The 27976-nt window shown below is 39.5% G+C and overlaps 1 protein-coding gene across 1 annotated transcript; it reads right to left on the bottom strand.

Annotated features, from left to right (window-relative positions):
• Nucleotides 1-665: 665 nt before the first annotated feature.
• LOC102952618 (UDP-glucuronosyltransferase 3A1-like) lies at nucleotides 666-27976 on the bottom strand. The gene is made up of 7 exons (XM_015544392.2): nucleotides 27745-27976; nucleotides 25412-25513; nucleotides 13948-14056; nucleotides 11624-12155; nucleotides 4540-4771; nucleotides 2854-3073; nucleotides 666-1501 (listed from the first exon to the last, which is right to left on the bottom strand). The coding sequence occupies exons 1-7, from the start codon at nucleotides 27836-27838 to the stop codon at nucleotides 1225-1227; spliced, it is 1566 nt and encodes a 521-aa protein (XP_015399878.2). The 5' UTR covers nucleotides 27839-27976; the 3' UTR covers nucleotides 666-1224.

The following is a 27976-nucleotide window of genomic DNA, read 5'->3' as shown; positions in this document are numbered from 1 at the left end:
GTGTGTGTGTGTGTGTGTGTGTGTGTGTGTGTGTGTACACAGACACAGAGAGAGAAAAGAGAAGGAAACTTCTGTGGACATGACAGATCCACTGAACCCACACTCCATTGCCTGACTTCAGGCTTTGTCAATGAAAAGAAAAACCAAACAAACAAAAACTCTGGTGGTTAAAGCACACTTTTTCTGATTTATGTTGCCATGAACTGAATGTAATTCCCAAGGGATTTACACATAAAGGGATATCCCTTGCCACAACAGTTACAGATGGATGCTCTCTAAATCAACAAAGTCTTGGAAACGACTATACTCAGGACCTGAAGCCCAAGAGGCTCTTGCAGATGTCCGAGTTCCCTACTGGAGGTCTCCATGACTACATTTTTAAGAGTGGGAAACTTGAAGGGAATTGTGGGAAGTGAAACACATAGCATCAGATGTGCCCAAAGACAGACTCCAGGTCTGACACCAAAGTAGGTGCTCTTCCAAGATGGACTCAGGACAGAGACCACAGGTAGAGTCCTAGAAAGGCCATCCAGGCCTCACTGCAGGACAGAGGCCAGGCTTCCTGAACTGAGTGGTGAGGTGAGAAGAAGATGCAAGAAGAAGACCCATAAAGGAAGAACTTGTCAATATATTACGTCATAGCATGAAATGAAAACTAAGTAATGGCAGAGAGACTACAAGTGTCCAAACAGCAATGATGAAGTAAACATGGCCCTGTGCTAATGACAGGGAGTAAGGAGGAATGTGGGCTGCCTGCTAAAGTTTGGATCTGAGTGAGGAGTCCATTGATGAGGGGCAAGTCAAGAAGCCAGAATCAAATTCATAGACACAGAAAGTAGAACAGGAATTGATGGAGATTCGGGTGGAGGGGAGCATGTATATGAGGAATCACTGTTTGATCAGCGAGGAGTTAGTTTATTCTGGAATGATGAAAACAGTTCTGGAATGATTTATAGTGATGTATGCAGGATAATGTCAATGGTAAATGCCTCTGACTGTACACTTAATGGTAAAAATGTCAAATTTTATATAATATATATTTTACTACAATTTAAAGAAGAATCCCAAGAATGCTTCACAAGAATTTTTAAACACAGACAGAAGTGAAGAGCAATTTATGTGCCACCATCAGGTGGAATACGAGGAACAGTAGGGGTGTCCTGTGTGGTTGGAGACTTTGTAGAACCAGTGGCTTCTCAAATACCCATCAAGGATGCACCCCCATCAGGTCTTCTTCAGCTTCCTGGCCCCACACAACCACCTGGCCACCATGCCCAGCAGCTTCCCGCAGAGCCACAGGGTGCCCAGGGTGACCACCAGCAGGAACAAGAAGACGTCCAGCAGGTACTGCTCATGCCACGGCTGCTGCAGGGCATGGGGCTTGAGGTGGGCCGCACCCCCTGTCTGGAGGATGTGGTCGGTCCAGCCCACCAGCCTCTGGGCAGGGGTCAGGGGGTGGGAGCGCCTGATGATGCTGGCGGCCACCGCTGCTGACTTGTACCTGTTGGCAGACACAGAGGTAGGCATTACCTCTGTGGTCATGGAAGTCTTAGAAACCTTGAATCTCATACACACTCGTTCCTCCACATGCACAGAAAACTCAGTTTCAAGGAAAAATGTTGACCTGGTCTTGCCACACTAGCAGGGTCACATTGAGAAGTTCAAACGGGTCCTTATGCAAAGATCCATGTCTAGTGCCCAAAGTGCTAAACTATAAAACAGTGATTAAGCTGTAAGGAAAAGTCTCTTCCCAGGAAGCTTATGGTACACTAAAGGAAAAAGCACGTATGAATATATGTGATGTAACATACCCCTGACTCAGGGTAGATGTCCTGAAGATGCTAATAAGATATTCCACCCATCCTCATTATCAGATCATTGTGCCGGATGGGGATTTACCTAAGACATCATGGGTCCTTCTACCAAATCACTTAACAGAAATTCATCTCAACCTACTTTGTGGCAGGCCCTGTGCTAGGCCCTGGGAACACAGGGGAAAACAAGAGACACACTTGGCCATCCAGGGAGGCTTAATCTCTACTTTCCAGTGTGACAGGCGCACAATAAATAAAAACAGAAAGAAATGGGGTAGTTACCTATCCTGAGAAGTGTTAAAAATAAAAACAAATTATGACTAAAGTGGGTGAGAGAGGAGTGCATTTAGGACTATCAAAGACCACCTCTCTGAGGGTAGGACATTGAAGATGAGCCCAATGGTCATGAAGGAACCAGTCGTGAGAGGAGAAGGAAGGATGTTCTAGGGAGCAGCACTGACAAAGGGCCTGAGGCTGGAGAAACAGTGTGGCTTATTGGGGAACAAAAAGGAGACCTCCTGCCTCAGTGAAATTCTACTATAAGCAGCATCAAAATATAACACCTCTCTGAGACCCAGTGTAAATAGGTCAGAGTCTTTGCAATACTTATGGTAGAAAATTGTTCTCAGCATCTAACCTAAACGCCTAGTCTTACTCTCAGAGGAAACAGATCAGGTATTAGTATCATACGCATATCATTGTCTGTCCCTAAAGTTTTGCCTTTTTGCAAAAAAAGTGCCACACAGGGGCGCCTGGATGGCTCAGTCGGTTAAGCGTCCGACTTCGGCTCAGGTCACGATCTCACTGTTCGTTAGTTTAAGCCCCGTGTCGGGCTCTGTGCTTACTGCTCAGAGCCTGGAGCCTGTTTCAGATTCTGTGTCTCCCTCTCTCTCTGACCCTCCCCCGTTCATGCTCTGTCTCTCCCTGTCTCATAAATAAAACGTTAAAAAAAATTTAAAAAAAAAAAGAGTGCCACACAGTACTCATCGTATTTCATATCTTCTTTTAGTCTCAACGACAAGTTCAGAGAGCTGCATACCTCTTGTCTTCTATGACTTCCTTCATCTTCAGAGCCAATGTCTCTGCCTTGATCTGCTTTAACTGGATAGAGACACCAAACTTCTTGGCTTCTACTCGGACCATGTTTTCAGGATGGTCTCCAAGGACTGGAATCCCCACGATGGGCACACCATGTTGGATGGCCTCCATTATGCTATTCAACCCACCATGGGTGACAAAAAGACGTATGCGTGGGTGAGCTGTTGTAAATCAGGAACAGAGCAGAATATTTCAGCATGAAAACTCTCAGAACACCAGGGAAAGCATCAGGGCAGAGGAAAATACCAAGGGATTTCAAGGTATGGTGGAGAAAATGGATTTACTGGTCCAGCTTTGAACACACTCAAGGGTGCATATTCCAAGATAGAAGATTCTGGCCTTGTCTGTGTACAGAGATTCCTCTAAGTCAATCCATCTAAGACTCAGAGCCAAGGGAAAGCTGCAGAGAACAGTGTTAAGCAAGGCATATTCCTCCTCCCAACTATCCATCCACCTATCCATCCATCCATTCTTCTCTCTACCCTGTTTCTCTCTTTGCTTTTCTTATGTCTGCTCTCTTTGTGTCTCCTTCTGTCTCTTTTCTGTCTCTCACTCTCCACGTCTCACCCTCTCTCCTTCACTGCCCATTATTTTCCTCTTATTGAAGTCTTAATACTTTTATTGTCATCGCATCTCACCTGGCATTCCTCAAACATACACTCTGTGTGCTTTCTCCTCAATTTAATAAGAAATCCTCTAAAGTAGGGCGTGATGGACCACCCATCTCAGTATTTCCAGTTCCTGTGTGCTACTCTACTCTTTTTTAGAGAAAACCAAAACAAGTGTTGATAATGAAGAGTTCATCTCAAACAGTGCCTCTCAACAGGGATGTGCATCAGAATCTATTGGTGTTTCCTTGAAAATCAGAATCCTTTTTACTCCATGCCTTGTGAAAAAGAAATATGCATAACACTCTATCTTAAGTTCCCAATATGTTTGTGAGCCTTGGGGTGAATAATCTTAGGGTGAACCTCTGAGGTATTCAGTTGTTGTGGTAGCTAGGATGCTGAAAAAACTGGCACAAGGACAAAGAAAACCTTGGGGTGTAAGGAACTGTTACCAGACAATTTTATGGACCAAATGACTGGCTGACAAGTTACTCACCTTGACAGTCAGATATTTTGGCACACCCTTCAGACACCATCAACATCAATTTTTTGAAAGTATGACTATACCTTTTGTAACATAGGAGAATGTGCTAATATGTGTGTACGTGGAAGGGGAGGGTGTCTGTAATGGCACGTGGCCTAACAGGTTCTCAAGGGCCCAGGAAAAGCAATGGCAAGAAGACCCCTGATGTGTGTTCTCAAAGTCCACAAACTGTCTCTTGTTGGACTTGGACAACTTTCTTCAGTGCAAATATGTTAGGGTTAAAATAACCTGACAAAAATATCACTTCTGACTGAAAATAGCAGGACTAGAATAGAAAGGAAGAAGCAAACATGGCACTTTTAACCATTTTGGCTGTATATCCTGATTTCCCAGGGACTCCAGTTGACTGCTCCATTCCTGTCCTCTAAACATTACTTTAGCAACCAACCGTCCCTTCTCATGGTGATGGAGTTGCCCCATGGAGCCCTAAAGAGACATAAATAGAAAAAGAGAAATAGATCTGGTCAGTCCTTACCCAAGAGGTCATTCTGAGGAAGCCAGTCCACGATTTTCACATTTGTTGCCAATTTGATGTCTTTGGGCCACTTGGAAGGCTTACAGTTCCATATCACCCCTTGGGAGAGACGAGCAAAGGCACTGTTCATCTCCATGAGAACTTCCTGGGACTGATAGGTGCCCACCATGGAGCCCATGGCCACAAGGACAAAACCAGAGTCTCCAAACTTGCTGATGAAATTCTCAAATTCCTGGAGAGAGGTAAGAAAGGAAAGGATGTGAACAAAGTTGTTCATGAAAACCTAGATGTGAAATGTTTATAAAATCATTTCATAAAATGAAAGTCAACTGTTAACAGAATGCACCATCCTGTCAGTACCTAGAGCTCACTGTCTTGAAACTGTACTCATAGGCCTGAGCACAGCTCAGTGCACTTTACAGTGTGCTTATATCCATTGTGTCCAGTGGCCTTGAGGTCATTTTTCTGAGACCTCAGGACACTCCATACCATACAAATAATTTCAATAATCACAAAAGGATATGAAGAGAGTCTTAGGAGTCTAGCCAGTATCACAATAGTCCACATTGCACTTAGGACACTTAACACATACATCAGTACCAATATCTAGATTCAGAATATCCATATTACAATGTTTTAAGAAGAGGAAGGCAGAGGTCGTTGAAACTTCTCTTTTTTTTGTTAAGAACATGGACCTAGAAACAGGGTTATCCTCATCCCTCATCCTTGTCTGTGCAGATACGGCGTTTAGGAGTGTTCCAATGACAGATCAGAGGTGCTATTGCCTAGGTGAGAGCCAGTTGCTGTCCTGGACAAGTAGGGGGCAGTAGGCATTCTGGAGGCTGAGGTAGATGCTGGGGAAATATCTGTCATTTGTCTCCTTCATATGCTTATGAGCCATCTGTTGTCTTCATTGTTGAGAGTTCTGGTAAGGTGTTTGGCCCATTTAAAAATTTTTAATTGATTTTTTTATTGTTATTATGAGTTTTAAGAGTTCTTTGTATATTTGTATATATGGTTGTATATTTGCATGTATTACATTTTGAATAATAGTCTTTATCAGGTATACCTATGCAAATATTTACTCTTGGTCTGAGTTTCCTCCTTTTATTCCTCAACAGGTATGTTGCAGAACAGAAATTTTTAAAATCAACTTGGCCCCCTTCTCTTTTTTTTTTTTTTTTTTTTTTTTTTTTTCTTTCTCAACGTTTTTATTTATTTTTGGGACAGAGAGAGACAGAGCATGAACGGGGGAGGGGCAGAGAGAGAGGGAGACACAGAATCGGAAACAGGCTCCAGGCTCTGAGCCATCAGCCCAGAGCCTGACGCGGGGCTCGAACTCACGGACCGCGAGATCGTGACCTGGCTGAAGTCGGACGCTTAACCGACTGCGCCACCCAGGCGCCCCCTTGGCCCCCTTCTCAACTCTATCAGAGAACATGACTTGGGCTTTATATGTAAAAAGTAATCACCAACCAAAAGGTCATCTGTTTTTTCCTATGTCACCTCATATGAATTTCATACTTTTGCATTTTATATTCAGGTCGGTGATCTACTTTGTGTTAATTTTTTTGAAGACATACGATCTGGGTCCATTCATTGAAAGACTATCTTCTTTTCGTGGTATTTCTTAAAGCTTTGTCAAAGATCATTTGACTACATTTGTGTGGGTCTATGTGTACTCTCTTCTATTACATTGATCTATTTATCTGTTCTTTTGCTTATAGCACACTTTCTTGATTACTTTAGCCATTTCATAAGTCATGGAGATGACTAATGTCAGTTTTCCAACTTAGTTCTTCATCTTCAACATTGTGTTGGCCCTTCAGGGTTTTTGCCTCTCCATGCAAATCTGAGCATCAGCTTATCAATATCCATAATTGATAATTTGCTGTGATTTTCAGTAGGATTGCACGGAATCTATAGATCTAATTGGAGATAACTAACACCTAGCAATAGTGTGTCTTCCTACCCATAAATATGGAGTATCTCTCCATTTATGTAGCTCTTTGATTTCTTCCATCAGCATTTTGTAGTTTTCTCCATATAAATCTTGTACATGTTTTGTTAGTATTTATTCCCAAGATTTCATATTTAGTGGTGAAATATAAATAGTAGAGTGATTTTAATTTCACATCCTCCTGTTCATTGCTGATATATAAGAAAAATATGGATTTTTTTATATTAAACTAGTATGCTTTGATGTTACTATAATTGCTTGCTAGTTCCAGAAATATTTTTCTTGACCTTTCGGATTTTTTAAATAGACCATCATGTCACCTGTCAGCAAGAACAGTTTTAACTCTTCCTGCCTAATCTACATGATTGTTATTGCTTTTTCTTTCTCCTACTACTTTCTTAGGACCTCCAAGATGAGGATGAAAAGCAGCAAGAGAGTACATACTCGCCTGGTACCTGAGAGGTTGTCCTTTCATTTTCTATAAAATGTCCCCTTTAATTAAAAGCTTCTGGAGAAGCTTTTAATTCTGATGAAATCGAATTTACCTATTTTTTTCTTTTGGTATTCATTCTTTCAATGTCACATCTATAAATTCATTGCCAAGTCCAAGTCCATGCATTTTAGCCCTTTCTTTTCTTCTAAGAACTTTTTGGCTTTTAGCTCTTTATTTAGGCCATTGATCCATTTTGACTTGATTTTCATATATGGTGTGAGGAAGGCTTGGAATATATTCTCTTTCATGGGAACGAATATCCAGGGTTTCAGCACCATTTGCTGAAGAGACTGTTCTCTCCATTGATTGCTCTTGGCACCCTTGTCACAAATGAATTGGTCACAGATGTGTGTCATTGAACACTGTTCTTTTCATGTTGATTTGGCTATTTGCACTCCATTACATTTCAATGTGAGATGAAGACTGGCTTTTCCATTTCTGCAAAAAAGAAAAAAAAGTAATAATAAGGCCACTCAAATGTAGATAAGGCTTAGATAAAACTTGTAGATCACTTTGAGTAGTATTGTTCTCTTAACAATATTAAGTATCACAATTCATGGTCTTGAGATGTCTTTCCATTTATTTAGGTATTCCTTAATTTCTTTCAGCAAATTTGTAGTGTCCAGTGTATGTGTCTCTTGCCTCCTCAGTTTAATTAGGTGTTGTTGTAAATAGAATAATTTGCTTGGTTTCATTTTCAGATTGTTCATAGCCAGTGTATGAAAACACAAGTTGTATGAATTCATTGGGATTTTCTATATACAAGATTATGTCATATGAATATCAAACCATTTCTACATTGTCCATTCCAATTCGGATGCCTTTTATTTCTTTTTCTTGCCTACTTGCTTTGTGTAGGGTATATTTGAATAGCGGTGATGTAAGCGGGCATCTTAGACTACCAATCTGAGGCAGGAGGATTTCAGTCTATCCCATAGAGTATGATGTTAAAGCTGTCAGTGTTCCATAAATACTCTTTATTGTGTTCAAAAAATACCTCTTTACTCCTAGCTTTGTGACTGTTGTTATCATGAAAAGACATTAGTTTTGTCAAATATTTTTTCTGCATCTCTTGAAATGATGAGCTTTTTTAAAATTCTCTTCATTCTATTAATGTGTTGCATTATGCTGATTGATTTTGTTACATTAGACAAGTTATAAAATACCTTTTATATCCTGTAAAAGGTTTGACATCAGTCTATTTTGTCTGATTTTAATTAGCACATAGCCACCTTGGATGATTCTTAAAGAAGTTCATGGTCTTGGGGCGCCCAGGTGGCTCAGTTGATTGGGCACCCAACTTTGGCTTAGGTCATCTTCTCATGGCTTGTGGGTTTGAGCCCCGCATTGGGCTCTGTGCTGACAGCTCATAGTCTGGAGTCTGCTTCTGATTCTGTGTCTCCATCTCTCTCTGCTCCTCCCCTACTCATGTTCTTCTGTCTCTCTCTGTCTTTCAAAAATGAACATTAAAAAAAATTTTAACAAGAAGTTTCTGACTTAATAAATACCCTAAATATTAGTTTCATATCTTTTGTCAACTCTTCAAAACATTTGTTTCTTCCTTCCTGTGCGTTTGTTGACTGTCTCCAGCTTACCTCATTGTACCATTCTGGCCCTTCTTAACTCCATCCAGCACAATACTATAAAAACTATCATCCCAAAGGACCAGTAAAAACCAGCTTTGTTGTCACTTGACATTTATAAGATCAGTGTAAATCTATAATTTAAAATTGTCAAAGGCAGAGCATGACGTCATAATAAGAAGCTGAGTACTCCCAGCTCCCCACAGAAAAAACAAAAGGACAAAAAGGCTAAAGACTCACTCAGATAATTTTATACGACTTGGGAAAATAGTCAGTGATATACAGAAACCAAACAGATGCCCATTCAGGAAGAAAAAAAAAACACACTCAGAATGGTGAGAATTTCCATGGCAATTTTACTCTTCTGGCCCCACACTCTTCCTGAAGTGGCATGCCATGGTCCAGAGGCAGCAGTGGTAGCCTTGCCTTCTGTAAGAGGAGAAGAAATGAAATAATTTGCAACATTGTAGCCACTCTCTAGGCTCCCAGGTGACAAGTTAAGATCTCACCAGGCTCAGAGCTCTGACTGGAAATGGCAATATAGCTCAGATATCAGGCTGGTGGGAGTCTTGCAAGGCAATAGAGGGCACAATGTCATGTAAAACCTGCAGGGATACTGCAGAATTTAGAATCTTGGGGCAAGACAAACAAAACATCTATGTCCCTGAACAGAATCTGGGTAAGACTCTTTGGGAACTTAAGACATTAAAATTGGCCAAGTATACAGGAAGAATCAGATGAATGAACGCATACACAAAGGTCCAGACAGGAAAAATGCTCAGAAAATACCTAAGGAGACTTTAAGTTGTCTGCCCTGGCTTATCCAAAGTATTAAAACATTCCCCACTAATTAATGAAGGTGTTCCATGGCAGCCTGCAAACACAACTAGAGGTGACTGGTTTTACAAATGCCCACAACTTTCTACAAAAGATCACAAGACATATTAAAAAAAGAGAGAGACTAAAAGCCAAAATGTGTCATTTAAAGGAATGAAATAAATCTCCAGGAACCCTCTTTGAAGAAACAGACATTGGATTTACTAAACAAAGACTTTTAAGTTGACCAAATATGCACAAAGAGCTAAAAAAAAAAAAGTGGACAAAGGTCTAAAGGAAATCGGGAAGACAATATATGAACAAATAGAGAATAATAGCAAGAAGAGACAGAAATTATTTTTCAAAAAAAGCAAAAAAAAATCAAAACAAAAAATACAATCACTGAATTGAAAAACTCACTAGGGTAGTTCAATACAGACCAAAACAGAAGAAAGACTTAGTACACTTGAAGACAGGACATCTAAAATGTCAAGTCTAAAGAGAAAAAAGTAGAAAGGGCGAGTGTAAGGGACTCATGGGACCCCTTTGTGTAGATTAATATATGCATTATGGAGTTCTCAAAGGAATGAGAGAGGAAAGAATAGAAAGATTGCACCAAGAAATAATGGCACATAACAAGATATAATATGCAGACAATCCTAAGTTTCCTCTCTCACACACACAAAAAAATGTGTCATGACTAATATAGAAATTTAGGAAAGTAGCAAGAAATAAAATCAGCTCAGAATATCAATTGCATTACATTAATAATGACCATTTCAGGAAGGAGATTGGAAAAACAATTTCATTCACAATACAATCCAAAGAATAAAAAAATAGTTAGGAATAAACTTAACCAAGGAGGTAACTATATTGAACTATGTTGAAAACTGTAAGCCACTGCTGAAGGAAATTAAGAAGACACAAATAAATGGAAACAAATTACAGGCTTCATGGATTAGAAGACTTAATACTTTAAAGATGTCAGTACTTCCCAAGGTGATCCACAGGTACCATGCATCTCTATCAATAGTGAACAACATTTGCTTCTGGCAGAAATAGTAACCTATCATAAGCTGATGTGGAATTTCAAAAACAATGAGTACCCAAAACAATGTGGAAAAAAGAACAGGGTTGGAGGTCCCACATTCCCTGATACCAGAGTTACTACAAAGCTACAGTAATCAAAATAGTGTAGTATGACAAAAAAGATAGATATGTAGATCAATAAGATAAAATAGAAAGTCCAGAAATACCCCAGGTATATTTGGTCAAATAACTTTTGACAAAGGTTCCAGACCATTCGTTAGGTAAAAGACAGTCTTTTCAGCAAGCGATATTGGAAAACTGGATATCCACATGCAAAAAACTGAAAGTCAACCATTACATTATACCATATGGTAAATCAACTTAAAATGGATGACAGACCTAAAAATCTGAGCTATACACATATGACTCTTAAAAGAAAATAGAGAGAGAAATCTTCATATAATTGTATTGGGTAGTGATTTCTCATAAAAGTCACCAACAGCACAGGCAACAAAATAAAAAATAACTGCATTGGATTGCACCAAAAGAAAAACTTCGTGTATCAAAGGACACCATCAACATAGTGAAAGGGCTCATGCCCTCTCTCTCAATAAATATATAAACTTAAAATTAAAAGAAAAGAATGAAATTTTGCAATATATGAAAACATGAACGTACCTTGAGGCTATTATGCTAAGTGACATAAGCCAGGCACAGAAAAGCATATATTGTAAGATTTCACTTATAGGAAGCATCTACAATAGTCAAATTTCTAGAGTAAAAAGTGGAAATTGGTTTTCAAGAGTTGGAGGAAAAGTAGAACAGATAGTTCCTATTCAATGGAGGAAGGGTTATAATGTTAAATAAGATCAATAAGATCTGCAAATCTGAGGCACATGGTACCTACACTTAATAATTCATAATGTATTTTCAAAAATTTGATAAGAGAATAGGTCTCATATTAAGTGTTTTTACCAATATAAAATAAAATTTAAAATAGAATAGAATACAATAAAATAGACTAGAGACATAAAAGTAAGTATGTAAAAAAAAGTAAAAATAAAAGTAAACGTGTGTATTCTAGTTGTTTTGCTTGTCCCATCCTACTTCAGTCCCAGTTCCCACTGGCAAGGGAGCCACCAACTCTATGTTTACTGAACAGCTTTGCATGAAGTCCCTATTGAGTGCTAAGGTTTTACTTACTTGTGGTACTGGTTTAACAGGTCTGGCCATTAAGCCTCCAACATACACAGTGTTGGGAAGCAGGGGCCTAGCAAATTCAAGGGCAAAGTCAGAGTTAACAAACCATAGCTCTGCTTTCTTTAGAAGATGAGACAAAACTGGTCTAGAGTCTTCTGAGAAATGTTCCTTGATGGTGTTATCAAATGTAGACTGGATTCGCCATTGCCTTAAGAAGAAATCCAAGAACATGAGAAAATTCTTCACTCTGCCCCAGAAGTCCATGTGGTCGGTTAGCAAGGAATGGAATACCGGAACATAAGACACCGGGTTTGGTAGCCCAAGGTCCACACTGCCAAATGGGGAGGGAAGAATTGACACAAATGGCTTCCCAAGCTTCTCAGCAATGAGGAAAGAACAGAAGTCAAATGCTTCAACAAATACCAGGTCAAAGTTCTCATTTTTTAAAGAATCCATGATGTCACTTCTCCTTAGCAAATCACTGCATTGAATCCCCAATTGTTCCATTAACTTTACAAAGGTGCCAAATGCTTCCCTGTTAAAAAAAAAAAAAAGACAAATATTCACTGAAGAGTTAATTTCACAACACTTAGGAGAAACTTTAGCTCACAGAAAATATCCCAGGTAAGTAAGACCCTACCTGGCAGCAGCCCATCTATTTTACCGGTGTCCAGTGAGTAATCTGGTCTGGTCACTCTGCTCCATGTGTTTCTGCTTCCTAAAATGTTCTCACTTTTTTCCCTCTACTTTCTCTAGCCAATCACATCCACATCAATTCAAGATCCTTCCAATTTGGCAGCCATCTCTGACTGTAGCAGACATCACAGTTCCATGTCTACTTGACACATTCTGTGATGCTCTCTTTAACTTTCATCTGTATACTGACAGTTCATGAGTGACTGTCTTGTTTCCCAGCCTAACTGTGGAAGTAACTTGGTAGCAGAGTCCGTCAATGTTGATAATATAGCCCTTTTTTGTTCTTTAAATTTTGTAGAGTCTGCATTTGAGAGATTGCCTCACACAAGGAACTTTGTGATGGTAATATTAGAATCCCAATTGTAAACTGAACATGAGATTTATATTTTTCTAGCCTATGAAATAAACAAGTTAAAACAAAGAAGCTTATTATTACCCTTTCCATTTCATCTTTCCTGGAGTAGTGAAAGAACTTAATACTACACCATGTCAGCCCACTGAAAGCCCACAAGTGAGAGCTCATTAGTAATATGCAGTTGTCCACATGCACTGTAAACTTCAAGTGACAACAGATGATTAACTGAAATTATTCTCTATTTTTAAATGATTTTACATAATGAATGACTGCTGCTTGTGTGGATAAATTCAAGAAATGAACTACAAATTCCTCAAAAGAACAGCATTCATCTATTTGAAATTAAGTTAATCTATTAAAATACAGGAAGGTACTGTGCTCAGCATGCTGCACCATATTTAATAAGTGGGTGCAACATGTCTTCAAAGAAATGAAGTGGGGAAGAAGAGACAAGACATAATAAAAAAATCATGAATAACAACACAAGATGATATATACAATGCTTCAAGAGAGTACTTTAGAACACATCTCTTCTGGATGAAGAATTTGGTCTTCTAGTTTAGGTAAGCAGAAAGGCTTTATGGCAAAAGCCAGATTTTAGGACCACCTTGATGACTGAATAAAATTTTTAAGGAAAAAGGGAAAGGTGGAGTTAGGCCACTATAATTCACCAAGGAAGGCATGAATATGTGTCTTTTCCCTCTTCTGTCAAAGGTAAAGAACTTTCTATACATCCCAGATAATGATGAAAACTTTCAAGCTAATATCACAATGTGTGTCATCAAGGCATTTGGGTTTTTAAATGAGTTAAAAGACAATGGCTCAGGGTATGAAAAATCAATGCTCATCCCCATGTTTCCATTCTTGAATTTAACTGATGAGAGGAAAAGTAAGTATAAAATGGTGGCCCTGATACGCCTACCAACAATCAGAAATTATGTTGTTTATCCTGCCTTCTGTGTTGTGGAGAGTATATACACAAACATTGTAGGTGAAGGGCTGCCAGGAAGGTCCAGAAGGAACAATCCCCTGACTATATAGAAATACATTCATGATTTCAGTGGAAAAGGCACACTACACAGACCGAATAATTGGAAGTGAAAAACTCATCTATTCCATCGATCCCTACCCCCTATCATTGATCTCCCCATCCATCCACTCATCCATCCACCCATCCTTTTCTCTTAAACTTACTCTAAGTAGCTATGCATCCAACCATTTATTTACATCACTTTATAAATGGTAAGTCTTTCAATCAGAGAATAAAAGAAATTACCTGCCATGCAAAGCTTCTTCAATATAGAAATCAAACTGTTTCTTTAATTCTTTTTCATGATTCTCAGGTAGAAGCCAACTGATAACTTGGTATGCATTTTCCTTCTTTTCTAAATAAAAAATTTTTAAAAACACCAATAAAATATATCATTAAGCCCAACAATGCAGATAATTTTGGCATGATACCATAGTTGTTTTTTTTATCCTAATAATTTTATATATACCTGCATGTTTGCTTTTAGAGGGTTTTTCGGTTTTCTGCCTGCTTTTTCATTTCTTCAGTCATAGGATCTGATACTATTTATTGAGAACATTATAATAATTCAATTACTTCTATTCAATTGAATGAATGATATAGAACTTAAATAAAAGTAAAGTTCTATTTGAAGCTTTCATGTAAAGGTATAGATATTCTTCATTTTACAGATGAGAAGACAAACATAAATGGAGTGTCAGATAATTCATCACGGTTGCACATATAGTAAGTGCTACACTTTGTATTTAAATACAGATTTAATTTTATCCCAGCTCCCCAGTCCTTTGTTTTTTAGGAAAAAAGAGATTTTTTTTATTGCTTACAGGTGACACATGCAAAGGTTTTTCATTCAGCCAAAAATATGGCAAAGGCTAAGTTAACAAGAGTAGTCCTCTGCAGTCCTACTTACCATTCCGACATTTCCCCCATAACTCATGTGCACTAGAGAGTCTGGCACCATTTTTGAAGTTGGATTGTTGACAGCTTTCAAACTCCATTTCCTCCTTAACTTTCTGGGACATATCTTGGAAAAATAAGGAGAAAGCCTCAACATGACCTCCCTCGTGTGACCAAGATTTTCAGCCAAACAAGCCAGACCCCATGAAGGGAACCTGCACCTCCATCCCACTCAGAGGCTTCCATAATTGGCATTTAGAAACAAAAGGATGGGTATAGCCTTTAATTGGCTCTGGTCATGTGTCTCACACAAACCTATCTTCTGTGTCAGAATCCACTTTGTTTCTGGATTCCAGCATGAACCGTGTGATTGACACTAGGCTAGGTAGAACCGCATGACCAATGGTTGTACATCTCAAGGACTGCCCCCATTATAAACAGTGCTCTGAGTTAAGACTGATTCCAGTTTACAAGCCCACTGAATGGTGTGAGGAAGATAGCACCATGCCATCTGATGAACTCCACACCTGCAAAAGGAGAAGGTGCACTAGAACCCGAGAAAATGCCTTTGCTACTGTTGCTCATGATATCTCTGTAGCTCAAAGAAAACCTTGATTAACACAGTAATAGGGAAACACTGATGACACCCTCATGGGGTTAATTCAAGGGTTAATTCAAACTCAGCTTAATCTCAGTTCTCTAAAATCACCAGCAGGAAGGCCCTTAGCTTTGGTGATGCTAATTAGGACATTTGGAGGAAGAACTTATAAATATGAGCAGGTTAAAAGGGATACCCTCCCCCAAAGTATAAATAATGACAATGAAAGGAATGGCAAAAAATGGGAAATGTCAGCGTGGGAGAGTCAGGAAAGAAATTAAAACAGAGGTCTCAGTTTTGACATATGTGGCAACTGACATTACTTTTAAAAAAAATTATAACAGAGCAAGGACACAGATTGGCTTTTGTGACTTACATCAGAGGTTCTACATTACTTTTAACATTGGATGAGATCCCCCCAATGACCAACTTTAATCGTCTTAGTCAATACTGGGGAAAATAACAGATATATCATGAGAGCTCACCAAAATTTATCAAAGTACCTCTATACTGCTAGGAGGTAGAAAATATTAGATAGAGCACAGTGGTGCATGCCCTGTCTTAACTACTGGGATTAAATATCCCATAGCCACAACAGCCATTGGTTGTTATCTCACAGTAGCTATGGTTGCTCCTATATAAGAAGTCATAAAATTAATGTTTTAGCACTAACACCATGACGAAAGAGAACTCATTGGATCTGCCCAACATATTAAAAGTTTTAATACAACAAAATAGAGTTTTAATAGAGTGCCTTCAAGGATTAAATCCCTTTTTGTAAAGGATCCATTAGCGAAGAAGTGATTATCCCCACTAGTTCTCCATTTAATAGCCTAACTTGACTATTCTTAACCCTGAATGAATGGAGCCTCTCAGTGGATTACTGTCATCATATTATGGCCTCCATTTCCAATCTTACTGAAATTACTGACTATATCTAAAACTAATAAATTCTTTACAGTCATAGCTTTGGTGATATATTCTGTTTAATTCTTATTTCAACAAGCTCTCAGCTCTAGTGTCTCTTCACCTTCACCTTTGAAGGGTACAAGTAACTTGTAACTTGGCTTCTCATGGACTACCTCAACAGCCCTACTTGCTAGTTTTGCTGGCAAGATCTTTAACCACATTTAACTTTCTCCAGAAGCACGTGTATGACAGTACTTTGAGGACAACCTCCTTTTGCAGAGATTTCTGGAGCCCATTCATTCAAGACACAAACGCGCACACAGCAACTCACATAGAGGGAGGTGCTGCTGCCCTACACAAAGCACAAGCCGTGGCACCTCAGTTAAATTCCTGGGACAAATTGCTTGTTGAGTGGAAGGTCTTTCCATCCCTGACACTGTCAAGACACACCTATTATGGCTCCATTTCCAGCATGAGAGTATAAGGAGCTTTCCTGGACATACTTTGAAAACAGCAAATGGTGAAAAATTCATACACATACACACACACACACACACACACACACACACACACACACACACCTCCTGATGTAGACAGCAATTCCACTGACAGAATTTGTCTGAAATAACTATTTGGGAAATCTGCAGCCAATTGATGGTTTCCACCAACCAGAGGAAGTCTTTAACTGTAAATTGCAGATAATTTTAGTCAATTTCAGCTTTTTCCACAGTAGCAGCTACCCATCCCCCATCCCTCAGTCTCCAGCAGGAAGCTGTATGCATTGTTTATAGAGCAGCTTGTACACAGGTTTCAAGAGCCTGAGTGGGCAAAAAAAATCACCTTGTCCAAATATCAAGTATCTGTGCTCTGATTGCTGATTGCTGCTCTGGTCGCAGAGACGCAGACAAAGAAGTAGGCAACAAGGTTTCTGCATCATGCTCTATTATTGCAGCCACTTCCCTCTCTGGCTCAATTGACTTCCAGGGGTCTTAAAAGATTGATGCCCTCCTTTCCCCCTCATTTTCTCAATTTACCCATTTGAAAGGGAACCATTAAAAGCTGGGACATTGTAAAACAGCTACACATATCAGGAAAACTTGAAAGTGTCCATTCATGCCCAGGAAAAGGCTCAGAAAAGACCGTGAACAGTGAAATTTACACCTCGGTTTGATCCTCAACACAAAAGCAGCATAAAACAATTTTAAAACATAAATAAGCAAACAAAATTAATAACAAAAATCTGCAAAGAGAATGGAGGAGAGGTTCATCTCCAGATTTACACATTGTTATATTCAAATGTTCAGTTTTCAACAAAAATTAGAAGACACACCAAGACACAGGAAACTAAGGCTTTATCCAAAGAAAATTATAGATTAACAGGAACTGTCCCTAAGAATTACTTTATGTCAGATGTATTAGACAATGTCTTTAAAATAACTGCCTTAAAGTTCTCAGAGAATTAAGGGAAGATGTGGAGAAGGTCAAGGAAAAAGTGTTTGTAAAATGTCACTGAAAGAAAGGTAGGTGGGGTGTCTGAGTGGTTCAGTCAGTTAAGTATCCAGTTTTTCATTTCAGCTCAGGTCATGATCTCATGGTTTGTGAGATCAAGCTCCACATCAGGCTCTGGGCTAGCATCAAGGAGCCTGCTTGGGATTCTCTCTCTCCCTCTCTCTCTCTGCCCCTCTCCAGCTCAGGCTCACTCTTTCTCTCTCAAAATAAATTAATAAAAATTTTAATTTTTTTAATAAAGGAATATAAAATCTAAAGAAACCAAAAACAAATTCTAGGACTGAAAAATACAATAAATGAAATGAAAATGTCACTAGTGGGATTCAAAGGCAGAATTGAGCAAGCAAAAGAACCATCAAGCATTATCAGTGAACCTCAAGAGAAGACAGTAGAAATGATCAAGGCTGAGGAACAGAAAGTTAAAGAATTGAAGAAAAGGGAACACAGTCTTAGGGTCCAACACATGCCCTGTGGATGCTCAGGAGAAGAGAGAAAGAAAGGCATAGAGACAATATATGAAGCAATAGTGGCTGAAAACCTCCCAATTGGGTGAAAGATTTTAATATAAGCATCCAGGAAGCTCATCCAACTCCAAGTAAAATGAACTCAGACACCCACATCAGGACACATCATATCAAAATACAGAAAGAGAAAGAGGAAATATTAAAAGGAGCAAGAGAAAAGTGACTCATCGCATACAAGTGATTGTCAGTGAGATTATCAATAGATTTCCAATCAAAAATTTTAGAGGCAAAAAAAAAAGTTCGAGACCAGAAGGCAGTGGCCCAATATATTCAAAATGCTAAAAAAAAAAAAAAAAAAGAAGAAGAAGAAGAAGAAGAAAAGAAAAGAAATAAGAAAGAAACAAAGGGAAAAAAAAGAATTGTCAACAAAAAATTCTACATCAGGCAACTCTGTCCATTAAAGATCAAGGAAAATTAAGACAATCCCAGATAAACAAAACTAAGGGTGTTTGTTACCACTAGAACTGCCCTGTGAGTAATGCACGAGGCACTTCTTCAGGGAAGAATGAAAGGACGCCAGAGAGTAACTTAAAGGTATATGAAAAAATAAAGATTTTTAAAGAGGTAAAAGAATGGGCATTATAAAAGCTACTGTTATTGTAACAATGGCTCTAACTACTTTGTTGTTTTCAATATGATTTAAGAGGCTAGTATATTAAAAAAAATTATTTGTTTAGGGGCATCTGGATGGCTCAATCAGTTAAGCATCTGACTTCGGCCAAGGTCATAATCTCATGGTTCATGAGTTCATGCCCCACATCGGGCTCTGTGCTGACAGCTCAGAGCCTGGAGCCTGCTTCAGATTCTGTGCTCATGCTCTGTCTCTCTCTCATTCTCTCAAAAATAAATAAACATTAAAAACATTATTTGTTTAAAAGCTACTATCATTATTTGAAATTTGTAACTCCACTCAAATTTTCTACACAATTTAACATACTAGTGCATTTAAATTAACAATAATTTATGTTTAGGAGCACATGATGTATAAAAATGTAATTTTGTGACATCAACTAACCAAAGAGTTGGGGATAAAGCCATCTAGGAACACTAAGAACAAAATATTTCTATGTTATTAAATTGGTATAAACTAAACACTAAAATCTGAGTGTCATAGATTTAGCAGATTAAATGAAATCCCCATGGTAACCACACACACACACAAAAGCTGTAGAATGTACACAAAAGAAAATGAGAAAAGAATTTAACATTTTACAAAGAATCAACTAACCACAAAAGAAACAGTAATTCAGAAAGTGAGGCGACAAAAAAGTTAAAGGCATATAGAAAACAAATAGCAAAATGACAGAAGTAAGTCTCTCCTTACCAGTAATTACTTTAAATAACTTGGATTAAATTCTCCAAAAAAGACAGACATTGGAAGAATGGATAAAAATACATGAACCAATTGTAATATCTTCGTATGGTGAGAGATGGTAGCTACACATGTGAGTGTAGCATAACATATATAATTGTCAAGTTGCTATGTTGTACACCTGAAACTAATGTGTAACATTGTGCATCAACTATATTTCAATAAAACATATTAATAAAATAATTACAAATAAAAAGATATTAACAATGGGGGAAACAGGGTAAGGGATGTATGGGAACTTTCTGTACTATCTTTGCAAGTTTTCAACATGCAGTGGAATCTATCTGCAATGACACAGACTAAAAGGGAAATAATGGGAAAAAAAATATTCCATGCAAGTAACAACCAAAAGACAGCAGAAGCCAATGAACAAATATCAAATGCAATTGATTTTAAATCAAAAAAGATTACAAGAGACAGAAGTTTCAATACAGCAAGAAGACGTAAAATTATACACATATATGCACCTAATTAGAGACCATCAAAATATCTAAAGCAAAAGCTGAAAGAATTGAAGGTTTAATACACAGTTTTAAAATAATCATTGAATATTTCATATTCCATGCTAATAATGGATAAAATAACCAGAACAGGAGGTAAAATATATAGATGTGGAATTGTGGAGGTCAGGTCTACACAGTCTAATAAGATATCCAGCATTGGACATGACATGCACACACACACACACACACACACACACACACACACACATTTTCCCATCTTTAAATACAACTAGATTAAAAAAAGATTTTGTGCTAAGCAGTGTTATACAAAAGACAGGGAGGCTTCTGGGAAGATGGCGGTGTAGGAGGACGCTGAGCTCACCGCGTCCTGCGGATCACTTAGATTCCACCCACACCTGCCTAAATAACCCAGAAAACCACCAGAAGACTAGCAGAATGGATTCTCCAGAGCCAAGTGTAGACAAGAGGTCCACGGAAGAGGGTAGGAAGGGCGGAGAGGCGATGCCCGCTACACGGACTGGAAGGAGGGAGCCGGGGCAGAGGGGCAGCCCACTGGCCACGCAGAGACCCCCAGTCTGGCTTGCAAAAGCGGAGGGGATGGACGGAGTGTGTTCTGAAAGCAAGCGGGACTTAACATCTGGAAGGTTGTAAGTTAACAGCTCTGCTCAGAGAGCGGGAAGGCTGGAGGACAACAGCAGGGAGAGTTGTTGAGCTCCGGACAACAGAGCCCAGCTTGGTGGGAAACAAAGGTGCTCGCCAGTGCCATCTCCCTCGCCCATCCCCCAGCCAAAATCCCAAAGGAAACCAGTTCCTGCCAGGGAATTTGCTTGCACCATGCAAACACCGAACACTGTGCTTCTTCGGATCCATGCCTCAGGCAGGTCTGACTCCCTCTCCGTGGGCAGGGCCCCTCCCGAAGTGGATATCCGAAGGAAAAGCGAGCTGACCCTCCCCCTCCCACCCCTGTGCACCTTGCCGATCCATCCCAGCTAATATGCCAGATCCCCAGCACCACAAGCCTGGCAGTGTGCAAGTAGCCCAGATGGACCATGCCACCCCACAGTGAATCCTGCCCCTAGGAGAGGGGAAGAGAAGGCACACACCAGTCTGACTGTGGCCCCAGCGGTGGGCTGGGGGCAGACATCAGGTCTGACTGCGGCCCCGCCCACCAACGCAAGTTATTCAAGACAGCACAGGGGAAGTGCCCCACAGTCCCGCACCACTCCAGGGACTATCCAAAATGATGAAACGGAAGAATTTCCTCAAAAAAAGTCCAGGAAATAGCGACAGCTAATGAACTGATCAAAAACGATTTAAACAATATAAAGTGAATTTAGAATAATAGTCAGAATTAATCTCTGGGCTTGAAAACAGTATAAAGGACAGCAGAGAATCTATTGCTACAGACATCAAGGGACTAAGGAACAGCCAGAAGGAGCTAAAAAATGCTATTAATGAGCTGCAAAATAAAATGGAGATGACCACGGCTCAGATTGAAGAGGCAGAGGAGAGAATACATGAACTAGAAGATAAAATTGTGGAAAAAGAAGAAGCTGAGAAAAAGAGAGATAAAAAAATCCAGGAATATGAGGGGAAAATTAGAGAACTAAGTGATGCACTAAAGAGAAATAATCTACGCAAAATTGGTATTCCAGAGGAGGAAGAGAGAGGGAGAGGTGCTGAAGGTGTACTTGAAGAAATCATAGCTGAGAACTTCCCGGATCTGGGGAAGGAAAGAGGCATTGAAATCCAAGAGGCACAGAGAACTCCCTTCAGATGTAACTTGAATCGATCTTCTGCACGACGTATCATAGTGAAACCGGCAAAATACAAGGATAAAGAGAAAATTCTGAAAGCAGCTAGGGATAAACGTGCTCTAACATATAAAGGGAGACCTATAAGACTCGTGACTGATCTCTCTACTGAAACTTGGCAGGCCAGAAAGGAATGGCAGGAGATCTTCAATGTGATGAACAGAAAAAGTATGCAGCTGAGAATCCTTTATCCAGCAAGTCTGTCATTTAGAATAGAAGGAGAGATAAAGGTCTTCCCAAGCAAACAAAAACTGAAGGAATTCGTCACCACTAAACCAGCCCTACAAGAGATCCTAAGGGGGATCCTGTGAGACAAAGTATCAGAGACATCGCTACAAGCATGAAACCTACAGACATCACAATGATTCTAAACCCATATCTTCCTATAATAACACTGAATGTAAACGGACTAAATGCGCCAACCAAAAGACATAGGGTATCAGAATGGATACAAAAACAAGACCCATCTATTTGCTGTCTACAAGAGACTCATTTTAGACCTGAGGACACCTTCAGATTGAGAGTGAGGGGATGGAGAACTATGTATCATGCCCCTGGAAGTCAAAAGAGGACTGGAGTAGTCATACTTCTATCAGACAAACTAGACTTTAAATTAAAGGCTGTAACAAGAGATGAAGAAGGGCATTATATAATAATCACAGGGTCTATCCATCAGGAAGAGCTAACAATTATAAATGTCTATGTGCCGAATACGGGAGCCCCCAAATATATAAAACAATTACTCACAAACATAAGCAACCTTATTGATAAGAATGTGGTAATTGCAGGGGACTTTAACACTCCACTTACAGAAATGGATAGATCATCTAGACACACGGTCAATAAAGAAACAAGGGCCCTGAATGATGCATTGGATCAGATGGACTTGACAGATATATTTAGAACCCTGCATCCCAAAGCAACAGAAGATACTTTCTTCTCGAGTGCACATGGAACATTCTCCAAGATAGATCACATACTGGGTCACAAAACAGCCCTTCATAAGTATACAAGAATTGAAATCATACCATGCATACTTTCAGACCACAATGCTATGAAGCTTGAAATCAACCACAGGAAAAAGTCTGGAAAACCTCCAAAAGCATGGAGGTTAAAGAACACCCTACTAAAGAATGAGTGGGTCAACCAGGCAATTAGAGAAGAAATTAAAAAAATATATGGAAACAAACGAAAATGAAAATACAACAATCCAAACGCTTTGGGATGCAGCAGAGGCAGTCCTGAGAGGAAAATACATTGCAATCCAGGCCTATCTCAAGAAACAAGAAAAATCCCAAATACAAAATCTAACAGCACACCTAAAGGAAATAGAGCAGAACAGCAAAGACAGCCTAAACCCAGCAGAAGAAGAGAAATAATAAAGATCAGAGCAGAAATAAACAATATAGAATCTAAAAAAACTGTAGAGCAGATCAACGAAACCAAGAGTTGGTTTTTTGAAAAAATAAACAAAATTGATAAACCTCTAGCCAGGCTTCTCAAAAAGAAAAGGGAGATGACCCAAATAGATAAAATCATGAATGAAAATGGAATTATTACAACCAATCCTTCAGAGATACAAGCAATTATCAGGGAATACTATGAAAAACTATATGCCAACAAACTGGACAACCTGGAAGCAATGGACAAATTCCTAAACACCCACATGCTTCCAAAACTCAACCAGGAGGAATTAGAAAGCTTGAACAGACCCATAACCAGCGAAGAAATTGAATCAGTCATCAAAAATCTCCCAACAAATAAGAATCCAGGACCAGATGGCTTCCCAGGGGAGTTCTACCGGACGTTTAAAGCAGAGATAATATCTATCCTTCTCAAGCTATTCCAAGAAATAGAAAGGGAAGGAAAACTTCCAGAGTCATTCTATGAAGCCAGCATTACTTTGATTCTTAAACCAGACAGAGACCCAGTAAAAAAAGAGAACTACAGGCCAATATTCCTGATGAATATGCACGCAAAAATTCTCAATAAGATACTAGCAAATCGAATTCAACAGCTTATAAAAAGAATTATTCACCATGATCAAGTGGGATTCATTCCTGGGATGCAAGGCTGTTTCAATATTCGCAAATCAATCAACGTGATACATCACATTAATAAAAGTAAAGATAAGAACCATATGATCCTGTCAATCGATGCAGAAAAGGCATTTGACAAAATTCAGCAACTTTTCTTAATAAAAACCTTCGAGAAAGTCGGGATAGAAGGAACATACTTAAAGATCATGAAAGCCATTTGTGAAAAGCCCACAGCTAACATCATCCGCAATGGGGAAAAACTGAGAGCTTTTTCCCTGAGATCGGGAACACGACAGGGATGTCCACTCTCACCGCTGTTGTTTAACATAGTGTTGGAAGTGCTAGCATCAGCAATCAGACAACAAAAGGAAATCAAAGGCATCAAAATTGGCAAAGATGAAGTCAAGCTTTCACTTTTTGCAGATGACATGATATTATACATGGAAAATCCGATAGACTCCACCAAAAGTCTGCTAGAACTGATACATGAATTCAGCAAAGTCGCAGGATACAAAACCAATGTACAGAAATCAGTTGCATTCTTATACACTAACAATGAAGCAACAGAAAGACAAATAAAGAAACTGATCCCATTCACAATTGCACCAAGAAGCATAAAATACCTAGGGATAAATCTAGCCAAATATGTAAAAGATCTGTATGCTGAAAAGTATAGAAAGCTAATGAAGGAAATTGAAGAAGATATAAAGAAATGGATAAACATTCTGTGCTCATGGATTGGAAGAATAAATACTGTCAAAATGTCAATACTACCCAAAGCTATGTACACATTCAATGCAATCCCAATCAAAATTGCACCAGCATTCTTCTCAAAACTAGAACAAGCAACCTTAAAATTCATATGGAACCACAAACGGCCCTGAATAGCCAGTAATTTTGAAGAAGACCAAAGCAGGAGGCATCACAATCCCAGACTTTAGCCTCTACTACAAAGCTGTAATCATCAAGACAGCATGGTATTGGCACAAAAACAGATGCATAGACCAATGGAAGAGAATAGAAACCCCAGAACTAGACCCACAAACGTATGGCCAACTCATCTTTGACAAAGCAGGAAAGAACATCCAATGGAAAAAAGACAGTCTCTTTAACAAATGGTGCTGGGAGAACTGGACAGCAACATGCAGAAGATTGAAACTAGACCACTTTCTCACACCATTCACAAAAATAAACTCAAAATGGATAAAGGACCTGAATGTGAGACAGGAGACCATCAAAACCCTAGAGGAGAAAGCAGGAAAAGACCTCTCTGACCTCAGTCATAGCAATTTCTTACTTGACACATCCCCAAAGGCAAGGGAATTAAAAGCAAAAATGAACTACTGGGACCTTATGAAGATAAAAAGCTTCTGTACAGCAAAGGAAACAACCAACAAAACTAAAAGGCAACCAACAGAATGGGAAAAGATTTATTGTCAAATAAATTTGACAAATTGTCAAAACAATTTATTTGACAATAAATTTCATATATTAAAAAACAAAACAAAACAAACAAACAAACAAAAGACATTGTATATCCTTTATTGGGATAGATAAATTTAATAACTACCAGAAAAAACTTACTTGGGATTAAATAATCTCCTCCGTAAAGAAGCATGGTGACATTATGACCATGATCTTGAAGAATCTGAGATACCCGGTCCAGCAGTAGATAGTGGCTTCCACCTAGGAATAATACAAAATTTTATTTTTGTAAAGGTGAGAACAGAGGGTCTGAAATTGATGTGGGGGATCTGGAGATCCAGGATAAGGTAGCAGAGAGTTGGTGGTCAGTAGAAGATGAGTTATTTTAGTCCTTTGGTTTCATTTTGGGTAAACCCCAGACCAGATACCCTCCTTCTTTCTGACCAAGTCTTAATTTGTAGCAATCTTACATGAAAGATTCCTTTTTGCACTTCAAGATCTCCATGCCAGTGAGATGACCTTCTCTATGCTTAAGCCTAAAGGAGTTCCCAATCCTAGGCACATGCTGCAATTTAGGCTGCCTTTATGGAGGTACTGTGTCCTTTAGGAAAGGAAATTTGTGGAAAATTTTGGCACAAGACTATGTATGTGAGAATAATGGGTTTCTAAAGGACAATCAATCAAAGCTATTTCTGGAATCCTTCTGTCTGGAAATTTATGTTAACATGAAAGCCAGAAACATGGGAACATGAATATCAGTCCAAGCCACAGAAGCAGAAGTGGATAGAGCCACTGCTCAGAGCCAAGATTCTTCAGATTCAAATATATTTGGCAGGATGTTCCTCAGTTGGGTCCTGCATTTTACTAAACATCAAATTAAAGCATTCAGGATAACTATGGGCCCTTTGGGTAGAACTGTAGGATCCTGTATGTATATAAAACTGGGACATCACCCAACATAGGAAAATCCTGGGATCCTAAGGAAATAGAAGTGTGATTCTCTGTGGAGGTACAGATTATCACACCAATGTCTAAAACCATGTAATATCATGGAGCAGTTTGCTTGAATCTATGGGTCAAGGAGTAGAATTTGCCTATGTTGGAAAGTGGGGGTTGTTTGGAAGACAATGATCTCATGATGATTGGGTCAGGACAGATGAATGTAGGACTACAGTAATGGTGTATATCTGTGGAAATCATTCTAGTTTTTTATATCTATACTTGTGTTGCCTGATGTAACACAGATTACATAAAAGCACAAACCCTACACCCTTAGATGCCTTCTTTGGCTCACCTTTAGCCCCTGTAAGAAATGGATGCAGGGGAGAAGGTTTCCTGCAGAGGCAGCCATTCCTGAGGACCATGGTGATCCCAGTGCATTCTGGGGCAGAGGCAGGGTTTCCAACACCTCCAAAGAACACCTGCCCCCTCTCAGAGTCCAGAGGACATGCAATTTCAAGAGGTGGGGCAATTCTTTTTTTCTGTTGCCTTTAACTATCATTAAAAATAGATTTAAAATGGAAAACAGAGTTTTTTCAATACTTATTTTTAGGAATCCCCACTGTACAGCATAGAGTCTGGGGAAGAGGACAGGTTTGAGGTAAGAAACAGTAGGTTAAGTCCAGGTGTGTGACATCAGGGATGTCTGGTGTGCTCTTGCAAAAGGCCCCTCATTTCCCTGACCCTTAGGTTCCCTGTCAGGAAATAAAAGGGAGATGCCCAATTAGATGACCTCAATGGTTTCTTCTAGCCCACGATCCCCAGATTCTTGGGGATCTAAAAGTGACCCCAGGAGCCCCGTATCCTGTCAGAATGGATCAAAAAAAATATCTTGGGGGAACTCCATTTTATGATGCCTCTTTATCCTGATAAATGTTCCTGTTCCATTTCTGTTCCCTTTGCAGCAAAAGTAAAGGCATTACAACTGGGTTCACACAGAATTAACTGTTTTACTGTTCTTCAAAACCTTCTAGCAGCAAGGGCAAAAGAGAGACCTGTTCCCAATTGATTTTCTCTGCCCAGTTTCCAGGTTTCCTATTAGTGAAACAGGCCCCGTTTGTGCTGCTACCCCCAGGAGTCCCTTTCCTTGGCCTGCAAGAGCCTGAAAGTGACCTCACCTTCCACTTTCTATTGGTAACTACAGCACCCTCAGACTTTTAAGGTGTGCCTCTGAAAATCCCGGCTGCACCCAGGAGTAGGCAGCTCAAGGTCTCCAGGTCAGCATTAGATCGAAATTCTGGCCCCAGCAATGCAGAATAGGACACACCACGAGAAAAGGTAAAAAAGAGGAAAGAAAACCATTGCTTTTTCCAGAACTAGCTTCCCCACACCAGCAGTGGGGACCCCTCTGTGAAGTCCCTGCCTTTCCACCTCTCCCTCCTCTATCCTGGGATCCAAACAAGCTCTGGGAAACCACAAAGAATGACCTATGAAGAAGGGCTAGATTGAGCATCTGGGATGCGCCTGTGTCTGATTCTGTTGCCAGCACTCACCCAGTGAGGATACAGTCAGGATTTTGGCGGCCTCTGGGAGCAGGAACCCAGACAGAAGAAAGCCAGCTAGCAGCAGCGCCCGCTGGCCTGTCATGCTCCCTCCTGTACCAGCTGCAGATCCCAGCCTTGTCCCCAGAGCCCTGTGCTCTGCTTCTCTGAGTCCCTCACAGCGACCTGTATGCCTTGGGGACAAGCTTTGCACTGGCAGCCAAGGAAATGCTCTGGTAGGAAG

The sequence above is a fragment of the Panthera tigris genome, chromosome A1 (assembly GCF_018350195.1).
Source record: "Panthera tigris isolate Pti1 chromosome A1, P.tigris_Pti1_mat1.1, whole genome shotgun sequence".
Classification (NCBI taxonomy): Eukaryota; Metazoa; Chordata; class Mammalia; order Carnivora; family Felidae; genus Panthera; species Panthera tigris.
The sequence above is the reverse complement of the archived record's forward strand: the minus strand, read 5'-3'. Positions and strand labels throughout refer to the sequence as shown.